This window comes from Pseudophryne corroboree, chromosome 1 (genome assembly GCF_028390025.1).
Source record: "Pseudophryne corroboree isolate aPseCor3 chromosome 1, aPseCor3.hap2, whole genome shotgun sequence".
Lineage (NCBI taxonomy): Eukaryota > Metazoa > Chordata > Amphibia > Anura > Myobatrachidae > Pseudophryne > Pseudophryne corroboree.
The window spans coordinates 332,421,750-332,443,332 of NC_086444.1; the positions used below are offsets into that span (position 1 = coordinate 332,421,750).

The 21,583-nt window shown below is 48.9% G+C and overlaps 1 protein-coding gene across 4 annotated transcripts in view; it reads left to right on the plus strand.

Annotated features, from left to right (window-relative positions):
* Positions 1-21,583, plus strand: part of PIWIL1 (piwi like RNA-mediated gene silencing 1) — a 1,090,590-nt gene that overhangs the window by 722,927 nt on the left and 346,080 nt on the right. For all 4 annotated transcript variants that reach the window (XM_063964616.1, XM_063964613.1, XM_063964615.1 and 1 more), the window contains exon 15: positions 9,143-9,343. In XM_063964616.1, coding sequence (XP_063820686.1) covers positions 9,143-9,343 — 201 coding nt within the window. The remainder of the gene's footprint in view (positions 1-9,142; positions 9,344-21,583) is intronic.

Below are 21,583 nucleotides of genomic sequence, written 5' to 3' on the forward strand. Positions count from 1 at the left end.
TTCTGTGCCGAAGGTTAAAAGTACTTCCTTTCGTCCTTCAGGTAAAGCAAAAGGTCAGGTGTACCACAAACAGGCCCGCGCTTCCAAACCTGGTAAGCCAAAGCCCAAAAGAGCCTGGGCTGCCCGTCAGTCAGCTTCCAAGACGGATAAGCCTGCCGCATGACGGGGCGGGCCTCCCCCTGGGGGACCCCAGGGTGTGGTGCCGGCTTCTATGGAATACTCAGGATTGGTTGAAGACCACTTCAGATGCCTGTTTACGGAAAGTCGTCACTCGAGGTTTCCCCATAGCCTTCAGAAACCGCCCCCCTCATCGATTTTGCCTGACAGAAGTCCCTTCGGACCAGACAAAGGCAAAGACTCTCCATTCGGTGGTACAGACCCTCCTGGACTAAGGAGTGGTAGTACAGGTGCCTATTGCTCAGAGAGGCATGGGGTACTATTCTCCGCTGTTTCTAGTATCGAAACCGAATGGGTCCTTCCGGCCCATTCTCAACCTCAAGGCTTTGAACAAGTTTGTGAGATTCTCCAAGTTCCGTATGGAAACCCTTCGCTCTATTGTTCTGGCCTTGGAACCTGGGGATTATATGGTCTCTCTGGATATACAGGATGCTTACCTGCATATTCCTATAGCAGTGTCGCATCAACAATACCTCCATTACCAGTTTCGGGCATTACCTTTTGGTTTAACCACGGCTCCGCGAGTCTTCACCAAAGTTATGACGGTGATACGCCACCGTCAAGGGGTCAGGATCCTACCGTATCTGGACTACTTGTTGATCCTGGCAAAATCACCAGAAATTCTCCTACGTCACCTAGATCTGACTGTCCGGTTTCTACAAGCCCACGGGTGGCTCATCAACTGGAAGAAATCCTCCCTGGTCCCTGCTCAGAGCATGGTGCACCTGGGAGCGCTATTGGACACTCACAACCAGCGGTTGTTCTTGTCTCAGAAGAAAGTCCTGAAGCTTCAGGACAGGGTTCGTTACTTCCTCTCTCGTCCGCAAGTGTCGATACATTCGGCGATGCAGGTGCTGGGCCACATGGTGTCAGCATTCGACATGGTGGAGTATGCTCAATTCCATTCTCGCCCCCTCCAGAAGCTGATACTGGCCAAGTGGGACAGCCTGCCTCACCGGATCAGGTCTCACATAATCTCATTGACTCCGGAGGTCCGTCTGTCGCTGTACTGGTGGCTCCAGGACCAACGATTGTGCAGCGGCCGTCCCTTCTGGATATCCGACTGGGTCCTTTTGACGACAGATGCCAGTCTAAGGGGTTGGGGTTCGGTGTTGGAGCAACACTCCCTTCAGGGTCGGTGGACCAAGGAGTCTCTCCTCCCGATCAACATTCTGGAATTGCGGGCGGTCTTCAACTCACTGAACCTGGCCTAGCATTTAATTCAAAACCGTCCTGTTCAAATACAGTCGGACAACGCCACCACAGTGGTTTACATAAATCATCAAGGCGGTACTCAAAGCCGCTTGGCAATGAAGGAAGTCTCACGGATTCTTAAATGGGCAGAACGCCATCTACCGGCCATATTGGCGATATTCATTCCGGGAGTCCTGAATTGGGAAGCGGACTTTCTCAGTCGTCAGGACGTACACGCCGGAGAGTGGGGTCTCCATCCAAAGTGTTTCAACTCCTAGTGGAAAGGTGTGACCTTCCAGACGTGGATCTGATGGCGTCTCGACACAATCACAAGGTTCCGGTCAAGGGATCCGCAAGCAGCATTCGTGGATGCGCTGGCGGTGCCATGGAAGTTTCGGCTGCCGTACGTTTTCCCTCCGGTATCGCTCCTGCCCAGTTTAATTCGTAAGTTCAAGCAGGAAAGAGGAATCCTGCTTCTCATAGCTCCAGCGTGGCCCAGACGGCACTGTTTTTCAGACCTCCAGGGCCTCTCGTCAGAGCGTCCAATTCTACTTCCACAGCGCCCAGACCTCCTCGTTCAGGGCCCCTGTGTCTACCAGGACCTGACCCGGATGTCTTTGACGGCGTGGCTCTTGAAGCTTCCGTCTTAAGGGGTAAAGGGTTTTCTGAGGCGGTCCTTAAAACTATGTTGCGGGCCCGGAAACCGGCTTCTGCTCGGATTTACCATAGGGTCTGGAATTCTTACTTTGTTTGGTGCGCATCTAACAATTATGACGCTTCCAAGTTTAGTACAGCCAAGCTTTTGGCTTTTCTTCAGCAGAGCCTGGATTTAGGCCTGCGTCTGGCCTCCCTCAAGGTTCACATTTCTGCCTAGTCGGTGTGGTTTCAGAGAAAAATTGCGACCTTACCTGATGTGCATACCTTTACTCAGGGTGTCTTGCGTATCCAACCTCCCTATGTCCCGCCTGTGGCTCCTTGAGACTTGTCAGTGGTTTTGGAGGCGTTACAAGAGTCTCCGTTTGAACCGCTTGGTTCAGCTGATCTTAAGTGGCTTTCCCTTAATGTGGTGTTTCTGCTGGCTATTGCCTCAGCTAGAAGAGTGTCGGATTTGGGTGCCTTGTCTTGTAGTTCCCCATATCTTAAATTTCACCGTGACCGGGCGGTTCTTAGGACTCGTCCCGGATATTTACCTAAGGTGGTTTCTTCGTTCCACCTTAACCAGGAGATTGTGGTTCCGACACTTGTTTCTCCTGATCTGTCTCCCTAAGAGCGGTCTTTGGATGTGGTACGGGCTCTCTGTATCTATGTGAAGAGAACTGCTTCTATTAGGAAATCTGATTCTCTCTTTGTTCTGTTTGGATTTCACAAGCGAGGCTGACCTGCTCACAAGCAGACTTTGGCCAGATGGATTAGAATGGTGATTGCACATGCTTATGTGAAGGCTGGTCTATCAGCTCCTGCTCACATTACGGCCCATTCTACTTGGTCCACTGGACCTTCTTGGGCGACCCGCCGTGGTTCGACCCTTGAACAATTGTGCAAGGCGACTACGTGGTCCTCAGTGAACACGTTCATAAGGTTCTATGCCTTCGATACTGCCGCTTCCCAGGATGCTTCCTTTGGACGCCGGGTACTTGTGCCCGCTATAGTGCGTCCCCTCCCATGAGGAACTGCTTTAGGACATCCCCATTGTCTTTCCTTGTGAAGCTCAGTGTACCCCGCAGCAGAAAATGAGATTTATGGTAAGAACTTACCGTTGTTAAATCTCTTTCTGCGAGGTACACTGGGATCCACAAGGCACCCACCCTGACGCACTTAGCTTCTTTGGGTTGGTATGCCATTAGCCGCTGACACTTCTCTTGTCGTGAGAGTGTGGTGTATGTGGGTACTAACTGTTGTCGTCTCTTTTCCTGCTACTGCATTGGGCTGGTTATCTAAAAACTGAGCTCCTGTGCAGGGAGGCGGGGTTATAGAGGAGGCGGCGCTATGCATCTTGGGAACAGTCAAAGTTTTTGAGACTGTTGGTGCCTCAGATCAAGAGCCCAGTGTACCTCGCGGAAAGAGATTTAACAACAGTAAGTTCTTACCATAAATCTCGTTTCTCTGACGTCCTAGTGGATGCTGGGACTCCGTAAGGACCATGGGGAATAGCGGCTCCGCAGGAGACAGGGCACAAGAATAAAAGCTTTAGGATCAGGTGGTGTGCACTGGCTCCTCCCCCTATGACCCTCCTCCAAGCCTCAGTTAGATTTTTGTGCCCGAACGAGAAGGGTGCAGGCTAGGTGGCTCTCCTGAGCTGCTTAGAATAAAAGTTTAATTTAGGTTTTTTTATTTTCAGTGAGTCCTGCTGGCAACAGGCTCACTGCATCGTGGGACTAAGGGGAGAAGAAGCGAACTCACCTGCGTGCAGAGTGGATTGGGCTTCTTAGGCTACTGGACATTAGCTCCAGAGGGACGATCACAGGTACAGCCTGGATGGGTCACCGGAGCCGCGCCGCCGCCCCCCTTACAGAGCCAGAAGAGACGAAGAGGTCCGGTGAAATCGGCGGCAGAAGACAATCCTGTCTTCAGACTAAGGTAGCGCACAGCACCGCAGCTGTGCGCCATTGCTCTCAGCACACTTCACACTCCGGTCACTGAGGGTGCAGGGCGCTTGGGGGGGGAGCACCCTGAGACGCAATATAAATGATAATACCTTAGGTGGCAAAAGAATACATCACATATAGCTCCTGGGCTATATGGATGTATTTTAACCCCTGCCATTTTTACACAAAAAAGCGGGAGATAAGGACGTCGTGAAGGGGCGGAGCCTATCTCCTCAGCACACAAGCGCCATTTTCCCTCACAGTTCCGCTGGAAGGACGGCTCCCTGACTCTCCCCTGCAGTCCTGCTTCAGAATCAGGGTAAAAAAGAGAAGGGGGGGCACTATTGGCAGCAAATGACAATATAAACAGCAGCTATAAGGGAATAACACTTATATAAGGTTATCCCTGTATATATATATATAGCGCTGGGTGTGTGCTGGCAGACTCTCCCTCTGTCTCTCCAAAGGCCTCGTGGGGTCCTGTCCTCTATCAGAGCATTCCCGGTGTGTGTGCTGTGTGTCGGTACGTGTGTGTCGACATGTATGAGGAGGAAAATGATGTGGAGGCGGAGCAATTGCCTGCGTTAGTGATGTCACCCCCTAGGGAGTCGACACCTGACTGGATGATCGTGTTCAAACAATTAAGTGATAATGTCAACACTTTGCAAAAAACTGTTGACGACATGAGACAGCCGGCAAATCAATTAGTGCCTGTCCAGGCGTCTCAGACACCGTCAGGGGCCCTAAAACGCCCGTTACCTCAGTGGGTCGACACAGACCCAGACACAGATACGGAGTCTAGTGTCGACGGTGATGAGTCGAACGTAATGTCCAGTAGGGCCACACGTTACATGATCACGGCAATGAAGGAAGCATTGCACATTTCTAATAAATTATTGGCACTATATCCTTTCCCATCAGAGGTTAGGACACGTTGGGAAACACCCCCTAGGGTAGATAAGGCGCTCACACGTTAATCAAAACAAGTAGCGTTACCGTCTCCTGATACGGCCACCCTCAAAGAACCAGCTGATAGAAGGCTGGAAAATATCCTAAAAAGTATATACACACATACTGGTGTTATACTGCGACCAGCAATCGCTTCAGCCTGGATGTGCAGTGCTGGAGTCGCGTGGTCGGATTCCCTGACTGAAAATATTGATACCCTGGATAGGGACAATATATTGTTAACTATAGAGCATTTGAAGGATGCATTACTATATATGCGTGATGCACAGAGGGATATTTGCACCCTGGCATCAAGAGTAAGTGCTATGTCCATCTCTGCCAGAAGAACGTTATGGACGCGTCAGTGGTCAGGGGATGCGGATTCCAAACGACATATGGAAGTATTGCCGTATAAAGGGGAGGAGTTATTTGGGGCTGGTCTTTCGGACCTGGTGGCCACGGCAACGGCTGGAAAGTCCACCTTCTTACCCCAGGTCACTTCACATCAACAGAAAAAGACACCGTCTTTTCAAACTCAGTCCTTTCGTTCCCATAAATACAAGCGAGCAAAAGGCCATTCCTTTCTGCCCCGGGGCAGAGGAAGGGGAAAAAGACTGCACCATGCAGCCGCTTCCCAGGATCAGAAGCCTTCCCCTGCTTCAGCCAAGTCTTCAGCATGACGCTGGGGCTTTACAAGCAGACTCAGACTTGGTGGGGGCCCGTCTCAAGAATTTCAACGCGCAGTGGGCTCACTCGCAAGTGGATCCCTGGATTCTACAGGTAGTATCGCAGGGGTACAAACTGGAATTCGAGGCGTTTCCCCCTCGCCGGTTCCTGAAGTCTGCTCTGCCAAAGTCTCCCTCCGACAGGGAGGCAGTTCTGGAAGCCATTCACAAGCTGTATTCCCAGCAGGTGATAATCAAGGTACCCCTCCTACAAAAAGGAAAGGGGTATTATTCCACGCTGTTTGTGGTACCGAAGCCGGACGGCTCGGTGAGACCAATTTTAAATCTGAAGTCCTTGAACACTTACATAAAAAGGTTCAAATTCAAGATGGAATCACTCAGAGCGGTGATAGCGAACCTGGAAGAAGGGGACTATATGGTGTCTCTGGACATCAAAGATGCTTATCTCCACGTCCCAATCTACCCTTCTCACCAAGGGTATCTCAGGTTTGTAGTACAAGACTGTCATTATCAGTTTCAGACGCTGCCGTTTGGGTTGTCCACGGCACCTCGGGTCTTTACCAAGGTAATGGCCGAAATGATGATTCTTCTTCGAAGAAAAGGCGTATTAATTATCCCTTACTTGGACGATCTCCTGATAAGGGCAAGGTCCAGGGAACAGTTAGAAGTCGGAGTAGCACTATCTCAGATAGTGTTACGTCAGCACGGGTGGATCCTAAATATTCCAAAATCGCAGCTGATTCCAACGACACGTCTTCTGTTCCTAGGAATGATTCTGGACACAGTCCAGAAGAAGGTTTTTCTCCCGGAGGAGAAGGCCAAGGAGTTATCCGAGCTAGTCAGGAACCTCCTAAAACCAGCCCAGGTGTCAGTGCATCAGTGCACGAGGGTCCTGGGAAAAATGGTGGCTTCTTACGAAGCAATTCCATTCGGAAGATTCCATGCAAGAACGTTTCAGTGGGATCTACTGGACAAATGGTCCGGTTCGCATCTTCAGATGCAGCAGCGGATAACCCTGTCACCAAAGACAAGGGTGTCTCTCCTGTGGTGGTTGCAGAGTGCTCATCTTCTAGAGGGCCGCAGATTCGGCATTCAGGATTGGATCCTGGTGACCACGGATGCAAGCCTGAGAGGCTGGGAAGCAGTCACACAGGGAAAAAACTTCCAGGGCTTGTGGTCAAGCATGGAAACATCTCTTCATATAAACATTCTGGAACTACGGGCCATTTACAATGCCCTAAGTCAAGCGAAACCCCTGCTTCAGGGTCAGGCGGTATTGATCCAATCGGACAACATCACGTCAGTCGCCCACGTAAACAGACAGGGCGGCACGAGAAGCAGGAGGGCAATGGCAGAGGCTGCAAGGATTCTTCGCTGGGCGGAAAATCATGTGATAGCTCTGTCAGCAGTGTTCATTCCGGGAGTGGACAACTGGGAAGCAGACTTCCTCAGCAGACACGACCTTCACCCGGGAGAGTGGGGACTTCACCCAGAAGTCTTCCACCTGATTGTAAACCGTTGGGAAAAACCAAAGGTGGACATGATGGCGTCACGTCTAAACAAAAAATTAGACAGATATTGCGCCAGGTCAAGGGACCCTCAGGCAATAGCGGTGGACGCTCTGGTGACACCGTGGGTGTACCAGTCAGTGTATGTGTTCCCTCCTCTGCCTCTCATACCAAAAGTACTGAGAATCATAAGAAGGAGAGGAGTAAGAACGATACTCGTGGTTCCGGATTGGCCAAGAAGGACTTGGTACCCGGAACTTCAGGAGATGCTCACGGAAGACCCGTGGCCTCTACCTCTAAGAAAGGACCTGCTCCAGCAGGGGCCTTGTCTGTTCCAAGACTTACCGCGGCTGCGTTTGACGGCATGGCGGTTGAACGCCGGATCCTGAAGGAAAAAGGCATTCCAGATGAAGTCATCCCTACCCTGGTCAAAGCCAGGAAGGATGTAACCGCAAAACATTATCACCGCATTTGGCGAAAATATGTTGCGTGGTGTGAGGCCAAGAAGGCCCCTACAGAGGAATTTCAACTGGGTCGTTTCCTCCATTTCCTGCAAACAGGACTGTCTATGGGCCTAAAATTAGGGTCCATTAAGGTTCAAATTTCGGCCCTGTCGATTTTCTTCCAGAAAGAACTGGCTTCAGTACCTGAAGTTCAGACATTTGTAAAAGGGGTACTGCATATACAACCTCCTTTGTGCCTCCAGTGGCACCTTGGGATCTCAATGTTGTTTTGAGGTTCCTTAAGTCACATTGGTTTGAACCACTCACCACTGTGGACTTAAAATATCTCACATGGAAGGTGACGATGCTGTTAGCCCTGGCTTCAGCCAGGCGTGTGTCAGAATTGGCGGCTTTATCATATAAAAGCCCTTACTTAATTTTTCATTCTGACAGGGCAGAATTGAGGACTCGTCCTCAATTTCTCCCTAAGGTGGTTTCTGCTTTTCACATGAACCAACCTATTGTGGTGCCTGCGGCTACTAGGGACTTGGAGGACTCCAAGTTGCTTGACGTTGTCAGGGCCCTGAAAATATATGTTTCCAGGACGGCTGGAGTCAGAAAGTCTGACTCGCTGTTTATCCTGTATGCACCCAACAGGCTGGGTGCTCCTGCTTCTAAGCAGACTGTTGCTCGTTGGATTTGTAGTACAATTCAGCTTGCACATTCTGTGGCAGGCCTGCCACAGCCAAAATCTGTAAAAGCCCATTCCACAAGGAAAGTGGGCTCATCTTGGGCGGCTGCCCGAGGGGTCTCGGCTTTACAACTTTGCCGAGCAGCTACTTGGTCAGGGGCAAACACGTTTGCTAAATTCTACAAATTTGATACCCAGGGGGACCTGGAGTTCTCTCATTCGGTGCTGCAGAGTCATCCGCACTCTCCCGCCCGTTTGGGAGCTTTGGTATAATCCCCATGGTCCTTACGGAGTCCCAGCATCCACTAGGACGTCAGAGAAAATAAGATTTTACTTACCGATAAATCTATTTCTCGTAGTCCGTAGTGGATGCTGGGCGCCCATCCCAAGTGCGGATTGTCTGCAATACTTGTACATAGTTATTGTTAACTAAATCGGGTTATTGTTGTTGTGAGCCATCTTTTCAGAGGCTCCTTCGTTGTTATCATACTGTTAACTGGGTTCAGATCACGAGTTGTACGGTGTGATTGGTGTGGCTGGTATGAGTCTTACCCGGGATTCAATATCCTTCCTTATTATGTACGCTCGTCCGGGCACAGTATCCTAACTGAGGCTTGGAGGAGGGTCATAGGGGGAGGAGCCAGTGCACACCACCTGATCCTAAAGCTTTTATTCTTGTGCCCTGTCTCCTGCGGAGCCGCTATTCCCCATGGTCCTTACGGAGTCCCAGCATCCACTACGGACTACGAGAAATAGATTTATCGGTAAGTAAAATCTTATTTTTTCAGTTATTTGACCTCAGGTTTATTGTTTTCAATAACTTTTTTTTTCTAGTTTTGAGAATTTGCTTCTAGACTTTAGGGAATATTTTTTTTTATGCCTGTTTAATTGTTTAATTTTTTTCCCTCAGGTTGTTTGCATTTTATCCAGTAATCGAAAGGACAGATACGATGCAATCAAGAAATATTTGTGCGTCGATTGCCCTGTTCCAAGTCAGTGTGTAATTGCAAGGACTTTAAGCAAACCACAAACTCTACTTTCTGTTGCTACAAAAATTGCTTTACAAATGAACTGCAAAATGGGCGGAGAACTCTGGAGCTTGGAAATTCCAGTAAGTATGTTTTTTTTAGTTTTTAGAGCAGAATTTCCAACAAGATTGGGTAGCTATAGGATTAACTCTTCTGCTGCTTGCTCCAGTCCTCTTCCTGCTGAAGGCTTATGCTTCTGAGACGCATTACATTTGAACATATATATTAAAAATAATATTAACAATAATTGAAAAAAAAATTCTTAAAAAATAAATAAAATAAAGGATTGGTGCGTAAACTATAGATGCATGCCGCGTGCGTACACACACATCATGAGCAGCTTCCATTAGAATGAATGGGAGTTGAACACGTGAGTTGCTCCCATTCACTTCAGTGCATTGTGTAGCATACGCTATGCCACGGTTAGTGTGCGCAACACAGCAGAAAAAATAGGATTTTGGTACTTACCAGGTAAATCCTTTTCTTTGAATCCATAGTGGGCACTGGAGTACTCTTGGGATATGGACGGGGCGTAGCCGGGAATGGAACATTTAAATATTTAAATTAGTAACTGGTCACCTCCTCCATACTCCCATAGAGACTTCAGTATTTTTACTGAGCCGAACAGGAGCGATAGAGAGGATGAACCATAGAGAATTACATATAGTATTATAATATAACTGTCAACACTAAAGTTGACACATAACGTAACTGACAACTAAGCAGTTGACACCATAATAGATATCACCGTAACATCGTATCCATTGGTGATAATGTGTTCCCATAAGATCCACTGAGCTTACCACAAGACAGGTAAAACTGCTCTGGGTGGGCGTCCAGTGCCCCCTATGGATTAAAAGAAAAGGATTTACCTGGTAAGTACCAAAATCCCATTTTCTTTTTCATCCACTAGGGGTCACTGGAGTGCTCTTGGGACGTACCAAAGTTTCCCCCTTGGGCGGGAGAGCTGTTTGGCACCTGTAACACTAGACAGCCAAAGCTAGATGCTGATGCCGTAAACGTAGCAAACTTGCAAAAGCGCACAACGTGTGCACTGATTGTCATGCACCGATGACCCTGTAGCAGCTCGTCTAAGTTGTTACTATGAAGGTCCACGACCTGCTGCGTATGACGTTCACAAGAAACGTGTGGAATTGTCTGACACTGATGCAGGCGGTTGTAGCCGGCCCATGACGTTCCCAAGAACGTGTGTTATGGTCTGACACTGATGTAGGCGGTTGTAGCCTATGATGATGCTAAGCCTGACGTTTGGTATAAGGCCTGCTCGGAAGCTGACAAAGCCAAGTTAACTACATGACAGAGAACAAACTGTGTGTTTGTTTTACGTACAGTTGATGTTTGGCCTACATAAACGCGTAATGCGCGTACAACATCTCAAGTAACTGAAGTTCCTGAACCTACTGATAACACAGGAACTTTGATTGATTAAGTGATGTGTAACATCTTTGGTAAGAAAACGGAATTTGTGCGAAGTTCCGCTGTATGAGCATAAAAAACACCAGCTATGGTGGCTTGCATGAGAAGGCACCCAATGTTAAAGCACGCCTTGCTAAGGCTAAGAGAAACTCTTTTCCAAGTGAAAAACTTAACACTTGTTGTAAGGGTTCCAAAGATGAAGATTGTAAGAAAAAAATGAAATCTAACACCAGATTCAAGTCACATGGCGTAGTAGGAGGTTTAAATGGAGATCGTACTCTGAGGACACCTTGCAGAAAGGTGTGTACAGTCGGCAAAAGAGCCAAACGCCTGTGAAAGTAAATTGACAAGGCAAAGACCTGCACCTTGAGTGTAGAAACGTAGTCCTCCACCTAACCCAGTCTGTAAAAATATTAAAAGAGGGGATAACTTGAAAGATGATATCGGAAACTTCCGAGCTTCCCACCAACCTACATAGGCACGCCAAATTCTGTGATAATGAGCTGCCGTAACTGGCTTCCTAGCACGTAACCTGGTTGGTAGAAACAGATTCTGGAACGCCCTCCCTTATTAAGAGGGCGGTTTCAACACCCACCCCGGCAAACGCAGCTGCGCTAAATTGGGGTAAAGAAACGGACCCTGTTGTAACAGATCCGGACGTGGCGTAAGCGGTCAAGGATCGGCTGCGAGTAGTTCGCGGAGATCCGAGAACCATGCTTTCCGAGGCCAATAAAACACCAGTAGTCATGGACTCTCGTTTGGTCCGCTTTAGCAATCGAGGAAGCAGCGGAAACGGTGGAAACAGATGCACAAAGCTGTACAGCCACGTGATCGTGAGAGCATCCACTGCCACAGCCTTTGGAGCTCTTGTTCTGGACCCATACTGGGAAGTTTGATGATTTTTGGCGAGATGCCATAAGTCCACAGCTGGCCAACATCTGGAACGCTTCTAAAGTCATTGTCCAGTTTCCTGGGTGAAAATCCTGACAGCTGGGATAATCTGCCTCCCAATTGTCCACTCCAGAATAAACACTGCCGACAATATCACCTGGTGACGGTTGGCCCAATTGAGGATTATAGTAACTTCCCACTTGGCCATGCGACCTCGAATTCCACCTTGTTTGTGAGACCGGAGTATGTGCTCTGCTTGTTCCAGCGCATTGGAAATTGTCCTGAGTTCCAGGTCAGTTAATTGACAGTAATCTTCCGTGATCTGACCAGAGATCGTGAAGTTGACAAGTTTGGTCCAATTCCAGATGCCGAACTTTCTCCCTGCGGTGAGATTGGATACTCTGGCCCTTGGCGACAACCGCACTTGGTGAATGTGTATGCGACCTCCGTCGCGTTGTCTGACTGCACCTGGACAGTAGATGCGTGCAATAAAATTCAGGTGAAAAATGACCCGAACGAATTCCTGTGGACTTGAGTGCGTCGAAAGACGCCACCCTCCTTCTAATAGTCGAATGCCCTAATGCACCGAGACAATCCGTGGATTGTGTACTATCTGTACGTGATGACGAACAGTTTGTGTTGTGTTCAGGCGGGGAAATCCGTTTATCCACGGAATCATTCCTGTGCCTGAAGCCTTTGTGACGGAATGGGGGTTAATTTCTTGACAAACCAACCGTGCTGAACGACGACATTGTACATTAATAAGGCACTTTGCAGGAATAAACGTTAAGACAGAGCATTAATGAGCAGATCAGCAAAGTACGGAACTGTTATCACTGTCAGGTATCTGAGCTATCCAGACTCTTGTGACTACCCGAGGCGCCGATAAGACGGCAAACGGTAGCGTGTGAAAGTAAGAATGTTTTTTTACAGGAACCATAAGTAGGTTCGATTCGTCTAAATACGAGATCCATTGGAATCTGGTATCACGGCAGATCCAACTTGCAGTCACCGCCTGCAAGTAATCCATGTTGAATCTGTAGCAAACTACGTATTGTCTGCAGAGTCAGTATCGGACTGACAGAGTAATCCAGTTTTGGAACTATCGTAAACCGAAATATAACCGTGACTCGGGTTTTGACTGCGGTATCAAACTACTGAGACTACTAGAGCCTGTGTCTCCGCAGAACTACCGTCTTGTCCTACGACCCCAGCAGACCTGTCTTGTAAATGGCGATGACGGAAACCGTAGTGTATTTGCATAATCCGTGAATCGAAATGTGCAGATCCACCCAACTGTGGATGTCCACAACTGCCGAACGGAGATGCTGGAAACCCATTATGGCACTGGCTTGCCAGTGGGCTTAAGTGTAAAGGCCACTGAAACTTGGATAGAGATATCGCAAAGCAGGTGGCAGAAACATAACCGTAGTTTGCCACCTCTTCTGTGTATGGCTGCTGCTGTAGCATGGCGCCGAATGGGCTGAGGTGTAAAGACAATATCCTGATTAGTTCCATTTAGGAATTTTCGCAGACAATGGTAGGAAATTATATTCTCCCCCTCGTGGTCTCTGCCTCCTGCGAAAGGCAGGTGTCCAAGACAGGACCAAATCTCTAGCTTTCGTAAGGTAATGCCGCTATTCTCGTTTGGAATCCGGCTCCGCCTGTTAAGAACGTATCCAAAGTGGCCGTCGTGCCTCAACTAGTATTGCTGTGAAAAGAAACCTTACCGACGTCTACAGAGAAGCGAGAAGTGTAAGGTGTTCTTTTTGTAGGGCAAACGTGAACCGGAGCGCCATGCCACTACAACCTTGTTAACTGAACACCCCCCCCCCCCCCCAAAGCCGGGCGAAGCAACACCCCTACTGCTGTGTACTGTAGGGAACACTCCGACGGGTCTTTAAACGTCGGAAGCTAAAACTGACAAGGGCTAACTCCAATAATTCCAACTGTCTCTCATTGGAAATTGTCCAGCCTTAGTTGAGAATCTGACGTACTAGCCCGTTGCTATGAGGATTGTTGGCGAATTGACCGCAACCAACCTAGCTTAAACAGTCTCTTTATAAGACAAATAATCACAATCTGTCCCCCCCCAGGCAGTACCTGCGGCCGCATTCCCCCCAAAGAGGATCGACAAGGGTCCGTCTGTGCAGTCGCATTTGTCCTACATACTGTCTGACAGACATTGCAGCGAAACTGCTTGGTTGACTTTGCATTAGACTTACTCCGTATGTCAAGCAAGTACAGAAGTACCGACCCGTATCGTGTACCATGGAAGTAAAGTGTGTATAAATGCGCATCATAATGCATGTGTTTAACTGCAATAGTGAAACCTGTGCTGTACAAAAACAAAGAAAATCAAATTCCTAACAACACCCCGGCTCCTCCAGAGGCTGAGTGTTGTAGGACAGCAACTTCCTGGGAAGAACCAGGAAGTAATGCTAAAATGGTGGCCGACATGTGTTTGCTTATTGCAAGAATAGACTTTAATGTTAGGCGATACACCCATCTCCATATAAATTTATATATTAATATAGACATATACACACATAAATGTATACACACACCATCAGACCTCTGTTATATATATATATATATATATATATATATATATATACACCCATATTACAGCTATAGGTAACAGAGGCTCTTATATTGCCCAGCAGACATTATACATGCACAAATAATTGTGACCCCCTTACAGACTTAAAAGCCTGAGCTGTTTGCTGCCTAACCGCAGCTTAGTAATTGGGGCCTCCCTGCGGGCATTCTCCCCCCCTCTGTCTCTCACCTTCAGCGTCGGACCGCGGCAGCTATGAGAGCTGTCCGCGGTCAACTAAAAGCTACAGACTCCCCCAATACCCCCCCCCCCCCCCCTCCTTGAGCTCCGTCTATTCAGCGGCGGGAGCAAGGACCGGGGAGCGTGGGACTCGTGCGGCTGGTGCACGAAGCGGCTTGCCGGAGACTGGGGAGCGGGACGTGGCAGTAGCTGTCCGCGGTCAGCTCGCCCGCTTTTCCTACAGAGCCGTTCTGTGACCGTGGGAAGGAGGAGGGCGGCATGTGCGGGTGGCGGAGAGGTGGGGAGCGTTGTTGCGGCCGTGCCGGGGACCGCTCGCTGGCTCTCCCTGCAAGCGTCTAGCGGCGCTGGGGTACAGACACCGGCGGCAGGGAGCGGCTAGGGAGCGGGCGGTTGCAGGCAGCGTCTGTGACCAAAGGGCGACACAGAGGCCCAAAACAGGACACATAAAACAGTTTCACTAATAAAATAAATAATACATACAATCACATATTGGGCGGCAGCGTGAGCTGACGGCCCAGAAAGTATAGAAAAGTAAGTGAGTGAGCGGCGGCAGTGAGAGCTGCCTATCCGCTCAGTACCTGCACCACCCGTGGAGGCCATGACGGGGTTTCTCTGCTAAGCTCCGTCCTGCTTCCTTGTGCAGCCGGAGGCTGCCATCAGCTCTGCTGATTTTTGTCAATGACGGGGCTCCTTTTATGAGCACCGACAGACTATCTGCTGCCTTCTGCAGCACCAACAAACCCGGACCCAAGTTTCTTTATAAACTGGGAAGGGAGTGTGGAGAAAAATGAGAGAAAAAATAAAAAGCCTTGAAGTTCTGTGGAACTCTCGTCCACTTGTACCTCCCGACTAGAGGCACAGAAAAATACTGAAGTCTCTATGGGAGTATGGAGGGGGTGACCAGTTACTAATTTAAATATTTAAATGTGCCATTCCCGGCTACGCCCCGTCCATATCCCAAGTTTACTCCAGTGACCCCTAGTGGATGAAAAAGAAACAAAGGGGCACATCTGTATGGTATCTGGTCTTAGGTACTTATGTCGACATGCATTAGGTCGACCACTATTGGTCGACATGACAAAAGGTTGACATGGGTTTTTCAAAAGTTTTATCATTTTTTTTTTACTTTTTCGTAATTTACGATCCACGAGCACTACAATTGGGAACGGTAACCTGCCTGAAGCATGGCGAACGAAGCGAGCCATGCGAGGGGACATGGTGCACTTATTGAGGTTCCCGGTCACTCTACGAAGAAAGAGACACCAATAAAATACCAAAAAATCAAATGTCGACCTTTTGTCGTGTCGACCTGTTTTAGGTTTTGACTTAGTTACTGTCGACCTAAGTGTGGTCGACCCTATGAACCACACCCCATCTGTACAGTACGGTCCAGATTACAGAACCTCAGATATAGCTATTGTTGATTATTTATTCTAAAGTGGCCCCCTCTTCTCTCGCGTTTTACATTTTTTATGTCGTTCCTTAAACTAAAAAAATAATAATGAAGACATTCACTGACTACAAAGTTTCTTTGTAACATAGACAGCATTCCTTCTTCTAATCCTTTTTTTTGTTTGTTTCTTTTTTCAATTTTTCTGTAATTTTCATTTTTTATTATCTGTATTGTATAATGTATTTTGCGGTTCTCTACAGTAGGATCTTTATGCAGGTAAATCAGTTTGTAACACTTGTTACAAAGAAAGTAAAGCCACAGTGCTGCAGATCTAATTGCATTATTTTGATGAAGTGTTTGAGATTCACACCTGTTATTATTTAACCATTTGCCTGGCATGGTTGCATCAGTTGCGACCACACCAGGCTGGGCTTTGCGACCAGTCAGAAACACCCACTCAGAGGGACCTGCCAGCCCTCCTGCAACCGCCATGGCTCTGCCCCCAATGTATCCCGATCACTGCTGAATACAGTGATCAGGCAGCAATGCAGCAACTCGCCAAATACCCCCCCCCCCCCTCCCTTGCCAGGAACCTTCCCTCTTTCAGTCCCGATCTCTATGTGCAGTGATTGGTCATCAGCGGCAGTGCAGCTCTGCCCTCCTCCCACCCCACTTACATCACTCCCCCCTTTCCATCATCAGGAGCGATGTTCTGATGATGGCCGATGTTCCGAAATTTGAAAATATTTTCTTTTCTGCTGTGGGGTAAACTGGGCTCCACAGGGAATGACATTGGGCTGTAGAGTGGGATCTTGATCCGAGGCACCAACAGGCTCAAAGCTTTGACTGTTCCCAGAATGCATTGCGCCGCCTCCTCTATAACCCCCTTCTCCGTGCACAGGAGCTCAGTTTTGTAGTTGGTGCCATGCAGTAAGCAGGCATACAACAGGGGGGCTGCTCCAGCAGCACTGAGGAAAAGTTTTAATGAAAAATGAAGACTTCAAGCTGCAGCAGAGACCCTGTCTGTGTTAGATGTCAGTCAGACATCTCCTGCTGCAGCTCCATCACCTCCCCCAGCGGCGCTGTACACTCCCGCGCCCTGGTTGCCGGGTACTTACTGCGGAGGCTCCGTTTTTTTCCAGTTACTCACACACACTGCCACTGTTCTCCTGGATCGCGTGGCCGCTCTCAGGGAGGAGGTAAGTGGATACACCCGGCGGGAACCCACTGTAAATCGCGATCCTGCGCGCCCGGTGGGAGGCAGACTGCGCGCGCTGGCGTGGACGCTGTGGCAGTACAGGGACCCCACTAGACCACCAGGGCAAGGGCACAGGTCTGTTTTACTAAAAACCGTTCGTCTATGGCCCACAGTACCCGGTGGTTAAGTCCAGCAAGGGGATAAGGCTTTGACCTGTAGCCCCTCCCCCAGACCGCCATTTAGAGTAAATTTTCCCGCCCTGGAGCTGCATATCTCAATCTCTCTCACTCCCTGTCAGCGTTTGGGCGCCATTAGGACAAGCTGAGCTGATCCTGGGACTGTTTGGGCGGGATCAGTACGAAATCCCGCCAGACGGTATCCCAGTGGTCGGAATACCAACACTGGGATACCGACTGGCACAATCCCGATGGGGGTGAGCGCAACGCAGCCCGTTGCGGGATCGCTACGCTCGCCACGCTGCAGACCCAGGGCCTCGCTACGCTCGGCACACTAATTTATTCTCCCTCTATGCATGTCGTGGACACCCACAGAGGAAGAATATCTTTGGATATTGCCGGTCGGGATCCCGGTGTCGGTATTTCGACCGCCGAGATTCCGTCCTGCGGGGTCTTGACCGCATCCCGTTTGGACAAATCCTCCTCTGTAATGTCGCCTGCATGTCAGCGCTGTGCATTTTACAGGAAACTTAAGTATTCTACATGTCTGCTGACAGTGTTAGTTAAGAAAGAGTGCCTTTAGTCAGGGTTATTTAGTACAAGTACCCTGTGATATACATCCAGTATTTACTGTGCATTGTTATATCGATTTAGTCTATAGCTATACTTAGTGTTACTCTGTATTGCTAGTCCAGTGCAGTTTTATTGCATGTCATAATTTCTGCATTGTACAATGGGGGTAATTCCAAGTTGATCGCAACAGGAATTTTGTTAGCAGTTGGGCAAAACCATGTGCATTGCAGGGGAGGCCGATATAACGTGCAGAGAGAGTTAGATTTGGGTGTGGTGTGTTCAATCTGCAATCTAAATGACAGTGTAAAAATAAAGTAGCCAGTATTTACCCTGCACAGAAACAAAATAACCCACCCAAATCTAACTCTCTCTGCACGTTCTATCTGCCTCCCCTGCAGTGCACATGGTTTTGCCCAACTACTAACAAAAATCCTGCTGCGATCAACTCAGAATTACCCCCCAATGTGACTGTGTGTTTGTGCATATAGCTGCTGTGTGACCTCCATTTCGTGTATCTCACTCAGATTGCTATCCCTATATTCTATAACGTGAGGGGGCTAAGTGCGTCAGGTTTGTCAGTTAATATAGGTGTTTCACAAGATATACTCAGTGTGTATTTATCTCTGTGATTTTTTGGTCCCCTGTTTGTGCTAATACACTGCACAGAGGGTTCTTGTTTGGTATTGTGCTGCTGTTATTGTACTGGGTTGCCCTGTATTGAGCTTCCAGATATGTCAGCTACAAGGGGCGACGGTGCTGGGGCTGATCCCACATTGCGTGGTGGTGACGCTACAGACACATTTGAGGAAAACATTACAGCTGAGGGTTCAGGTTCGTGGAGTTCCATACCCCCCAGTGGGACCGTAGCAATGGGGGTTCATAATGACCTACCTTGGGCTACTTTCTCCACGTTATTGAATACGCTATTAACTAGACTTGCGTCCCCTATGGGACCTCCTGTGCCGGTACAACTGCTTATGGTCCATCTGTCACTTAGCTGGTGGCTCCAGGACCAACGATTGAGCAAGGGTCATCCTTTCTGGATCTCCAACTGGGTCCTTCTGACGACTGATGCCAGTCTGAGAGGTTGCGGCGATGTGTTGGAGCAACACTACTTTCAGGGTCGGAGGACCAAGGAGGAGTCTCTCCTCCCTATAAACATTCTGGAATTGTTCAACTCACTGAACTTGGCCCAGCACTTAATACAGAACAGACCTGTTCAAGTACAGTCGGACAACGACACCACGGTGGCATACATCAATCATCAAGGTGACACTCGAAGCCGCATGGCAATTAGGGAAGTATCACCGATTCTTCAGTGGGCGAAACGCCATCTGCCAGCCATATCAGCAGTATTCATTCCGGGGGTCCTAAATTGGGAAGCGGACTTTCTCAGTTGTCAGGACGTACACGCCGGAGAGTGGAGCCTCGATCCAGAAGTTTCAACTTTTCGTGCACAGGTAGGGCCTTCCAGATGTAGACCTGATGGCGTCTCGACACAACCACAAGGTTCCGAGCTTGGAGCAAGGACAAGGTATCCTCAGTAGCGTTCGTGGACGCACTGGGAATTCCATGGAACCTTCAGCTGCCATACGTGTTCCCTCCGGTGTCACTCCAGAATAATAAGGAAGTTCAAGCATGAAGGTGGAGTACTGCTTCTGATCGCTCCCGAGTGGTTCATACAGCATTGGTTCTCAGACCTTCAGGGTCTCTCGATAGAGCGTCCCCTTCTACTTTCACAGCGCCCACATCTCCTCGTTCAAGGCCCCTGTGTATATTAGGATTTAGCCCGGTTGGCTTTGACGGCGTGGCTCTTGAAGCTTCCGTCTTGAGGGCCAAACCATGTTGAAGGCCTGGAAACCGGCTTCTGCTCGGATTTACCATAGGGTCTGAAACTCTTTGCTTCATGCGCATCTAACGATTATGACGCTTACAAGTTTAGTACGGCCAAACTTTTGGCCTTTCTACAACAGGGCCTGGTCTTGGGCCTTCATCTGGCCTCCATCAAGGTTCATATTGTATTCTTCCTTTGTCGGTTTGTTTCCAGAGAAAGTTTGCGACTTGACCTGATGTGCATATGTTCACTCAGGGTGTGTTGCGAATTCAACCTCCTTATGTCCCGCCTGTGACTCCTTGGGACCTATTGCTCGTTCTGGAGGCGTTGCAAGGGTCTCCGTTTGAGCCTTTTGAATCTGCAGACCTTAAGTGGCTTTCTCTTAAGGTATTGTTTCTGCTGGCTATTGCCTCTACTAGACGGGTGTCCGATTCAGGTGCCTTGTCTTGTAGGTCCCCTTATCTGATTTTCCACCTTGATTCAGCGGTTCCTAGAACACGTCCTTGGTATTTACCGAAGGTGGTGTCTTCTTTCCACCTTAATCAGGAGATTGTGGTTCCGGCCTCTGCCTCTCCTGAATTGTCTTCCAAAGAGAGGTCTTTGGATGTGGTACGGGCTCTCTGTATCTACGTGAAGAGAACTGCCTCCATCAGGAAGTTCTCTATGTGTTCTGTTTGGTTTTCACAAACGTGGCTGGCCTGCTCACAAGCACACCCTGGCCAGATGGATTAGAATGGTGATTGCACATGCTTATGTACAGTCTGGCCTTCCAGCTCCTCCTACCATCAAGGCCCATTCTACTTGGTCGGTTTGGACCTTCTTGGGTGGCCCGCCGTGGTTCGACCCTTGAACAATTGTGCAAGGCGGCTACGTGGTCCTCAGTAAACACGTTCATAAGGTTCTATGCCTTCGATACTTCCGCCTCCCAGGATGCTTCCTTTGGACGCCGGGTTCTTGTGCCCACTACAGTGCTTCCCCTCCCATAAGGAACTGCTTTAGGACATCCCCAATGTCATTCCCTGTGGAGCCCAGTGTACCCCGCAGCAGAAAACGAGATTTATGGTCTGAACTTACCGTTGTTAAATCTCTTTCTGCGAGGTACACTGGGTCCCACAGGGCGCCCACCCTGACGAACTTAGCTTCTTTGGGTTGGTATGGCATTAGCCGCTGACACTTTCACCTCTCGTGAGAATTTGGTGTATGTGGCTACTAACAGTTGTCGTCTTTTTTTGCCTGCTACTGCATTGGACTGGTTAACAAAAACTGAGCTCCTGTGCACAGAGGCGGGGTTATAGAGGAGGCGGGGCTATGCATCTGGGAACAGTCAAAACTTTGAGCCTGTTGGTGCCTCGGATCAAGATCCTACTCTACACCCCAATGTCATTCCCTGTGGAGCCCAGTGTACCTCGCAGAAAGAGATTTAACATCGAGAAGTTCTTACCATAAATCTCTTGAAAATATATGTGAAAATTTTTTCTTTTCTTTCTCATACGTCCTAGAGGATACTGGGGTCCACTTCAGTACCATGGGGTATTGACGGTACCGCAGGAGCCATGGGCACTTTACTACTTTTCAAGGGTGTGAACTGGCTCCTCCCTTTATGCCCCTCCTCCAGACCTCAGTTTAGAAAATGTGCCCAGGCAGACTGGATGCACTCCAGGGGAGCTCTACTTAGTTTCTCTGAAAGACTTTGTTAGGTTTTTTATTTTCAGGGAGGACTGCTGACAACAGTCTCCCTGCTTCGTGGGACTTAGGGGGCAGAAGAAGGAACCAACTTCCTGAATAGTTTCATGGCTCTGCTTCTTGCTGACAGGACACCATTAGCTCCTGAAGGGTACTGAACGCTAGCTGTGGCTATGTGCTCATTCCCACAGCCCGCCATCCCTTACAGAGCCAGAAGACAGGTGAGTGTACAAGAAGAAGGATCTTCATCGTGACGGCTAAAAGGTACCGCGCAGCGGGCGGGAACGCTGCGTGCCATGCTACCCAGTAACACAGGCACAACAGGGGGGGGGTGGGGG